A 9,469-nucleotide genomic window follows, 5' to 3' on the forward strand; every position below is an offset into this window, starting at 1 on the left:
ATCTGCCGATTCACTGCCGTTGACGGTAATTAATAGGCTACATTAATTGATGTGTCTGTTGCACTGTTTTGACTGAATGAATCCCAGCCATATGGATTCGATTCTAGATCACAATGTGATGCACAGGAAGGGCTTTATTTTAGTTTTAGGCATAAGAGTGTTTTTATTAGAAACCTCTCCCTATATTATATATATATAGTAGTATCTATATATATATTTATATACTATATATAGTATATATATATATATATATATATAATAATGTATTGCGCTTCTCCATTCACAGAATTGCGTATCTCTCCATATATATATTTATATATACTTATATATATATATATATATATATAGTATATATTAAAAAATTATATATATATATATATATATATAAACAATTCTCGGTACAATTTGGGGTCTCTGCCTGTAGTCTGGGTGCAATTTTGTAGGCATGCCAATTCTGAGTCTCTGGCGATATGTATTATACGTGTGCATCAGCATCCACAAACAACAACTAAAAGTTTTGTTTTCTCCAAATTAATAACCTTATTATAGAGTTGGCGATTTTTATAACATCCAGAATATATGTGTATGTTGGTTTTTTTTTAAACGCAGATGTGTTTAAAAAGTTGAAAGATAAAGGTGGGAAATTCAAGGAGGAGCTAAGTCGTGATGCCAAGGGCTTGCTGTTTCTGTATGAAGCTAGCTGGCTGGGGACACGAGAAGATGAGATATTGGACGAAGCCATGGATTTTGCCAAGGTTCACATGGAGCGCCTGTTGGTGCACGATAAGGATGGTGTTCTTGCAGCTCAGATAGAACGAGCACTCGAGATGCCGTACCATCGATGCATGAGGCGATTAGAGGCGAGACACTACTTTACCATGCACAAGGACGAAAAAGAAAGGCGTCATGTTTTCTTCGAGCTCGCTAAGCTTGATTTCAACCTTTTGCAGTCAATGCATCAGACTGAGATCAAAGCTATTTCAACGTACGTATCTTGTTTTCCTTCATCTTTTTTTCGCATGGACTCAATAGATAGAAAGATATATAAATAGATAGATAGATAGTAAATGAATGTAAGAGATGACAAGCACTACTCAAGAGGGTCCCAAGTTAATAAGCTCTCTATGTGTAGTACTCCAAGGTCTCAGGTTCAACTTTTCGGAGGAGCATCCACAGGAACATAATTTCCTCATATACCCGAGGCTGTGTGTTAGAGGGTGCCCCTTAGCCAAGCCCGAATTAAAAGAATGATTATAATTTTGGAAAAAAGATTTAACATATCATTAAAATTAATAAAGCATATTGTTGATAAAATCAGAGAAACAATTAGAATGCTGTTGATCTTATATATATTATTTATAGCACTAGGAAGTAAAACATGTGATACAATATTTTTAAGGAATATACTAAATATATTCTTCCTCACCACGTACAAATTTAAATTGAACGTTTATTAGTATTTTCTAGTATAAATGTTATCTATTTCCTTATTTATTTCCCCCATAGTTAACAAAAGTAAATAAATGAGAAATCACAAACAAATTGATCAAAGATCTAAAGTTGATATTCAATAAAAAAGGGATGAGAAAAATTCTTATCCTACTATGCTCCCGCAGTTTGAGCACCCTTCATGTGAGCTGAAATCTGGACTTAAGTAAAGATATCAAGTTTTTTTAATCCATATTAAATTTATGGTTAGTGGGAGTTTGAACATAAGCTAGATTGCCATGCAGCTACCGACTTAAAGGTTCTATCATTACACACCCAAACTCTAAAATTGTATTGAGGAATGAGGATTAATTATAGTTTTATATTCTAACAACTAGAAAAAATTTGTTTAACATTATTTCATTTAATTTGCAGTTTAAATTCTTCTTGATTCCATTTATATAGGTGGTGGAGAGAATTGGGTCTCATCAAAAAGCTGAGTTTTGCTCGAGATAGAGTGGTGGAATGCTATTTTTGGATCCTAGGGGTGCATTTTGAGCCTCAATTCTCAGAAGGTAGAATTCTTCTTACCAAGATTATAGCCTTGACCTCGGTGATGGATGACATATTTGATGCATATGGCACCCTTGAGGAGCTTCACCAGTTCAATGATGCCATCCAAAGGTTTTCGATATATATACTCCCTTAATTACTAATTTGAATCTAGATGTAATTATTAACGTTAATCAATTATAATTTAATCCAAATTTCACTTCTTCAGGTGGGATGTTCAAGATGTGAGTAAGATGCCTGAGTATATGATTATCTATCTCCATTCATTCATGAGTCTCATCAGAGAAATTGAGGAGGAACTTTGTAGGAAAGGAATGCTTCACCATAAGTATTACTTGGCCGAATCAGTATGATTCTTTGATCTATTTAATTTGATTAATTTTCAGTTTATCAGCTTCTTATATTGAATGTGAAAAACAAATCAAAAATTCGCGTTGTTATTTTAATTTAAAATCTAATCGCATGCTATTGCTCAGTAACGGTTTCTCGAACTATCATCTCTCTGCTAACTCTTGCACTTGTGATACAAACTAATAGATTAAAGCACTGGTTGGAGCATATTTTAAGGAAGCCAAATGGGCAAACAAAGGATACATGCCAACATTGGAAGAATACTTGAATATTTCAGTTATGAGCAGCGGTTATCCTATGCTAATTTGTGTTGCTCTCATTGTTATGGAACAAGAGGTGACTGCAGCTGTTCTAGATTTGGTGCTCAGTGTCCCTAAGGCTGTTGAGGCCTCAGCTCTAATTTCAAGGCTAAGGGATGACCTTGTGTCAACTAAGGTATGAAGAATTAGAATTAATAGATTGGAAAAAGAAGAAAAATAAGATCAATTCATGCTCTTGATATTTGATTCATAATAGAAGAGAAACAATCGAGCCTAGCAACATAATGTAGATTAAACTATGCTTGGAGCTTCAACTTCACAGAATGAAATACATCCTACGTAAATTTGCATAATAATTGTGAATAGATCCTTTATAGTATCACCTAAGTGTCGATAGACCCTCTGTAGTTCTATTGCGGCAAATAGACCCTCTTAGTGAAATTTTTTAACTCTTTTAAACTAAGGAGGGCTATAAAGAAAAAAAAAATCATTGAGGGTAAAAGAGTCAATAACTTTTCACTCACCGTAGGTCTATCTGTAACAATAGAATTACAGGGGGCTATCCTCAATCACGCAAAAATAGTAATGAGGCTATATATATTCGCAAAGAACATCCCTATATAATAACATACTACTGTTATTGATTGTTATAGATGGAACAAGAGAGGAAGCATGTGGCTTCAAGCGTGCAGTGCTACATGAACGATCATGGAGTAACCGAGCAAGTGGCACGTCTCAAACTTAGTACAATGGTTGCAAATGCCTGGAAAGATTTGAATCAGGGGTGTCTTCAGTATTCATGTCCTTCTCAAAGGAATCTCAACATGTTAGCACTTAATTTTGTTCGTATGGCCGAAGTCATATACAAGCATGAAGATGGGTACACAAATCCCTCAGGGGAGATGAAACAAAACATTGGGTTACTACTGCTGCACTCAGTGCATGGCTGATATTTACTATAAGATGTTGGCTTGATTTGGGTTGGTTTGATTCCGAGCCTCTACTTAAGGCCTATCAACTCTTGTTTGAGCTTGATTTCTCCCCAGCATGTGCTATCAGTGTAATATCCCTAATTTTTCTAAGTGATGATAAGTCTAAGTTATTATTTGTTTAAATAGATATCCAAACAATTGAGTTAATAATATTAATTTATAAATATAAGTGTGTAAGAGGACTTTTATGCAAATTTTGTTTGAGGGTTCTATTAGTAAAAAGAGCCTTTATAAATATCCAAAACCCTATTCCTTTGATTCCCGTCAGCCTCCTCTTCTTTTCCTGTCCCTGTTCCGCCACATAAAAGAAAAAAAAAGAGAAAAGAAAATCAAAGAGAGAAGAAAGGACGAGAGACTGAAGACCTTAGGGTGAAGCAATTGATTCTTTGGGAAATAAGCATTAAGCGAGGTAGATATTTCAAATCCTATATTAAGTAATGAATCTACACCAACATTAATATACATTGGTCTCCATGTTTGAGATTTCAGCCATGGCTATATGCCTAGGTATTATTTTGTTCATATTATATTAAACCAAATACAAATTCTATGACATATGTCACATATCCATTTGTATTCTTCCTGTGAGTGGGGAGTGGGGACCACGCCCACGTGAGCCTTGTTGTCTTTCAGATGCACGTCCGCGGTTTTGTTTCCGCGTGAACAAAGGAGAAGCCGTGTGAACAGGCCCACCCGATAAACAAGCATATAAAAACCCGTCTCTAGGGTTTTGGGAATTGTGCAAGTGCAGGGTTTGTTTTGTCGGCTTGGGATTTCTTCGGCTGCAGGAGGTTTAATATTTGGCGGCTGAACAGGGCGCTGTGCAGCAGGAGAAGGTTGTATTGGCGGCTTTTTGAGAGACTTTGTGAGGGATTTGAGAGTTTGTGTGAGGGTTTTATTTGTGAGATTCTTGTGTAAACCCTATTTGTATCCTCTCCCTCTATTAGTAGATCTCCCCCCTTCTTGCCCCGTGGACGTAGGCAATTTGCCGAACCACATAAAAATGTTGGTTGTACTGTTTTTGTGTGATTTGTAATAGCTTTTAGAATCCCTCGACAGGTCAGTCCTAGAACTGATGAGAGGAAGAGCCGATATCTCACTTGGTTGAGATATCCGCTTCAGATTCTTGTCTCCTTGGTGAGACGGGAATTCTTATTGCGACCTGACTCTCTTGTTGTGCTGTCGAAGTGCTGCCGAAATTTCCGCTGCGCGCAACAAGTGGTATCAGAGCCCAGATTTCAGATCTAGGGTTTTGGAGTTTGGTGGAGGAAGATTTTTTGTGTGAAGCTTGGTTCTTGGAGTTCTCGGCTTCGGTGGAGATAACATTAGGAGTTGCCGTGGGAGATTTCGCTTTCCTCGTGTGGATAGGAGATCTATTTGGAATCCGATCTAGGGTTCAGTTGGGTGGTTCCTAATTCTATCAAATTTGTTTTTTCTCTACAATTTGGAGTTAGTTCGCAATGGGAGAAGAAAGTGAAAGCAGCAAATCGATGGCGGGTACAATACAAGTTGGTTTTCAGAACACCAAAATTAGTGTGGTGAAATATGACGGAAAAATCAACTTTGGTTTGTGGATGAGCGACGTACAGGATGCGTTAAATGCTCAGAATTTGGAAGAGACCATCATGGTCCACGAGAGGCCACCTAAATATGAAGAGGCGGTATGGGAGAAAATGAATAGGAATGCTTGTGGGGTGATCAGGTCCTGTTTAGAACAGGAGCTGAAGTATGATGTGATTGGGGTGACGTCTGCGATGAAGATGTGGGAAATTCTCAACAATAAGTACCTTACGAAGAGTGTTGAGAACCGATTGCACTTGCTGCGTAGGTTATTCAGATTCCAGATGTCCAGAGGCACCTCGCTTGCGGCTCATGTGAACAACTATACGAAGTTGTTGTCGGACTTGGCGAATGTTGATGAGAAGATATCGGATGAGTACAAGGCGATTATTTTGTTGGGCTCCTTACCGGATGAGGAGTATGATACCTTCGTGCTCACTTTGTTGAACGGGAGATCTTCTATCAGCTATAGTGAAGTGACTAACGCTTTGACGAACTACGATTTGAGGAGGAAGGATAAGGAGACTTCCCGCGCTAGTACTTCAGGAGAGGCCTTGTCGACAAGAGGTAGAAGCCCATATCCGAAAGGTGGTAACAGAGGGAGGTCAAAGTCTAGAGGCCGTCACCAACTAACAAAGAACCAATGTGCATTCTGCAAGGAGCAGGGACATTGGAAGAGAGACTGCCCGAAGCTCAAAGAGAAGGAGAATAGCAAGAAAAAGGGCCCGAAGGCCAATGAGGTGAACATTGCGAAAGGCGATGATTCCGATGATTCGTGCTTTTCTCTACTGATTACTCCGGAGGTGAACCATGTGGATGCATCAGATTGGATGCTTGATTCCGGCGCTACCTTTCATGTGACCCCTAGGCGAGACTGGTTTGCATCTTTTGAGAAAGTCGACGGGGGCGTTGTTGTCATGGGAAATGATCAATCCTGTGGCGTTTGTGGGATAGGTACCGTGCGGATTAGGATGCACGATGGAGTAGTCCGTGAGTTGAAGGAGGTGAGATTTGTTCCTCAACTGAAGAAAAATCTTATCTCAGTTGGAGCTTTGGAGGCGAAGGGATTCAAGGTGACTTTCGAAAACGCTGTAGCGAAGGTTACTAAGGGATCATTGGTGGTGATGAGGGGAGTCCGCAATCGGAATTTGTATTATCTGAAGGGAAGCACCGAGATTGGCCAGGTTGCTTCGGCTATTTCAGAAGCGGACATGAGCAGACTTTGGCACTATAGATTGGGGCACACAGGTGAAAAGTCACTGCAGACATTGTGCAAGCAGGGGCTATTGAAGGGAGCCAAGAGTGGGAAGATTGAGTTCTGTGAGCACTGTGTTCTTGGCAAGAAGACGAAGGTGAAGTTCGGGACTGCCATTCATCAGACGAGGGGCATCCTGGATTACGTGCACACAGACGTTTGGGGTCCCACCAAGACTGCATCACTTGGTGGTAGACATTGGTTCGTCACTTTTGTAGATGACTATTCTAGGCGTTGTTGGGTGTACACCATGACGAAGAAGAGTGAAGTCCTAGATTTGTTTGTGGAGTGGAAGAAGAGATTGGAACTGCAGACTGGGAGAAAGATCAAGACGTTGCGATCCGACAACGGTGGTGAGTATACTTCTGACCCCTTTCAGCAGCTATGTCGAGACGAGGGCATAGAGAGACACTTCACAGTTAGTCATACACCGCAGCAAAATGGGGTGGCAGAGAGGTTGAATCGGTCTTTACTGGAGAAGATCCGATGCTTATTGTCGCAGAGTGGTTTGGAGAAGATCTTTTGGGCTGAGGCACTTACATATGCGAGCCACCTCATTAATAGGCTGCCTTCATCTGCGATTGAGGGGAAAACCCCTATGGAGATGTGGTCGGGAAAGCCAGCACATGACTATGACCAGCTCAAGGTATTCGGGTGCCCTGCATATTATCATGTTAGAACTGATAAATTGGAACCTCGAGCTAGGAAGGCCATATTTGTAGGATTCAAGCGTGGTGTCAAGGGATACAAGCTTTGGGATCCAGTTGATAAAAAGATTGTTCTGAGTAGGGACGTCACATTTGATGAGGCTTCTATCTTGAAGCTTCCCAGCTCTCATCAGGTGGAGAGCGACCCGACGGAGGAGATATCGCAGGTGGTGGAGATCGATGCAGCTCCACATTGTCCAGATGGTACAGTATCCATGCAGGTGCCGACTGAGGTGACGCCAGGCGAGCACGACGATGACACGGAGGATACGAGTACAAATGTGCAGGATCAGGAACCGACGGCTCAGGTTCAGGATTCTATTGCGGCTAGGAGACAGAGGAGAAACATACAGATGCCAGCACGGTATGCCGACACAGTTGCGTATGCACTTCCGGTGGAGAGTATCGATGAGTTAGTGCCTACTACATTCAGAGAGGCCGAGCAGAGTTCGGAGGCTGATTCGTGGCAGGTGGCTATGCAGGAGGAGATGGAATCTCTTCATAAGAACGATACATGGGAGCTTGTTGAGCTTCCAAAGGGGCGGAAAGCAATTGGTTGCAAGTGGGTATACACGAAGAAGGAGGGCATTGAAGGCACTCCGTTGAGATTCAAGGCTAGGTTGGTTGCGAAGGGCTATGCACAGGAGGAAGGTATTGACTATAATGAGGTTTTCTCTCCGGTGGTGAAGCATTCTTCGATTCGGATTTTGCTAGCTTTGGTGGCACAGTATGGTTTGGAATTAGATCAGTTGGATGTGAAAACGGCATTTCTTCATGGTGATCTTGATGAAGAAATATATATGACTCAGCCATTGGGATTCCGAGCTGCAGGGAAAGAAAAATTAGTTTGCAAACTGAAGAAATCGCTATACGGTTTGAAGCAGTCTCCTCGACAGTGGTATAGGCGATTCGATGGTTTTATGCTTGGTCATTCGTACACTCGGAGCCAGTTTGATCCTTGCGTATATTTTCGCAAGTTGAAAGGAGGTGCGTACATTTATTTGTTGCTCTATGTCCCAGTTTGATCCTTGCGTGTATTTTCGCAAGTTGAGAGGAGGTGCGTACATTTATTTGTTGCTTTATGTCGATGACATGTTGGTTGCTTCTAGTTCTAGGTCAGCTATAGATGAGTTGAAAGTTCAGCTTTCGAATGAGTTTGAGATGAAGGACTTGGGTGAGGCGAAGCGCATTTTAGGGATGGAGATCGGCAGAGACAAGAAGAAGGGCAGGATTTGTTTGACACAAGTGGCTTATTTGAAGAAGGTTCTACAGCGATTCCATGTTAGCATGGATACGAAGCCAGTTAGTGTACCATTGGGAGCCCATTTGAAGCTTTCAGCTGGTCTTTCACCGAAGTCAGTTGAAGATCGAGAGTTGATATCGAAGACTCCATATGCGAGCGCGGTTGGGAGCTTGATGTACGCAATGGGTACGAGACCAGATTTGTCACAGGCGGTGAGCATGGTATCGAGATACATGCACGATCCAGGAGTGGGTCATTGGGACGCCGTGAGATGGATTTTGAGGTACATTCGAGGTACGCTCAATGTTGGTTTGGTTTATGAGCGGGACACTAAAGGTGGGCAGCTATGCATTGGCTATGTGGATTCGGATTATGCCGGGGATTTGGATAAGCGCCGGTCTACAACGGGGTATGTGTTCACTTTAACCCGTGCACCGGTGTGTTGGAGATGCACCTTACAGTCGACGGTGGCTTTGTCTACAACGGAGGCAGAGTATATGGCAGTTACGGAGGCTGTGAAGGAGGCTATTTGGCTTCGAGGACTTTTGGAGGAACTTGGTATATCGCAACGGTCCGTCACTATTCATTGTGATAGCATGAGTGCTATCTATTTGGCGAAGAATCAGGTTTTTCATGCGCGGACGAAGCACATTGACGTTCGTTATCACTTCGTTCGGGATGTTCTTGAAGATGGCGATGTGGAAATTGTGAAAGTCCACACGAAGGATAATCCGGCAGATATGCTCACTAAGGTGGTTCCGAGCAACAAGTTTGATCATTGTCGAAACTTGTTGCACATTCGTAATTGTTGAGGCCGTTGGCGGCCATTTGGATGAACTACGGGCGGCTTGATCCCTTGGGAGAGGGGGTACGTAGGCAACCATGGTGGTGCAGCCGTATTTGGAGAGACGACACATTGATGCTCTTGGTTTGGTGTCGGCTCATTTTTGGCAAAATTCGCCGAGGTGGAGAATTGTGGAGAAATCAGGAAAAGAATCAGAAAAAATCAAATGAGTTTGAGATGAAAGACTTGGGTGAGGCGAAGCGCATTCTAGGGATGGAGATCGGCAGAGACAAGAAGAAGGGCAGAATTTGTTTGA

General features: G+C 41.7%; 1 protein-coding gene across 1 annotated transcript in view; it reads left to right on the plus strand.

The window, feature by feature from the left end:
- LOC109837481 ((-)-germacrene D synthase-like) overlaps positions 1-3,839 on the plus strand; it is a 4,981-nt gene extending 1,142 nt beyond the window's left edge. Inside the window, exons 2-6 of the mRNA XM_020405740.1 lie at positions 610-985; positions 1,894-2,112; positions 2,210-2,348; positions 2,539-2,787; positions 3,266-3,839. Coding sequence (XP_020261329.1) covers positions 610-985; positions 1,894-2,112; positions 2,210-2,348; positions 2,539-2,787; positions 3,266-3,562 — 1,280 coding nt within the window. The 3' untranslated portion in view covers positions 3,563-3,839. The remainder of the gene's footprint in view (positions 1-609; positions 986-1,893; positions 2,113-2,209; positions 2,349-2,538; positions 2,788-3,265) is intronic.

This window comes from Asparagus officinalis, chromosome 4, assembly GCF_001876935.1.
Source record: "Asparagus officinalis chromosome 4, Aspof.V1, whole genome shotgun sequence".
NCBI lineage: Eukaryota > Viridiplantae > Streptophyta > Magnoliopsida > Asparagales > Asparagaceae > Asparagus > Asparagus officinalis.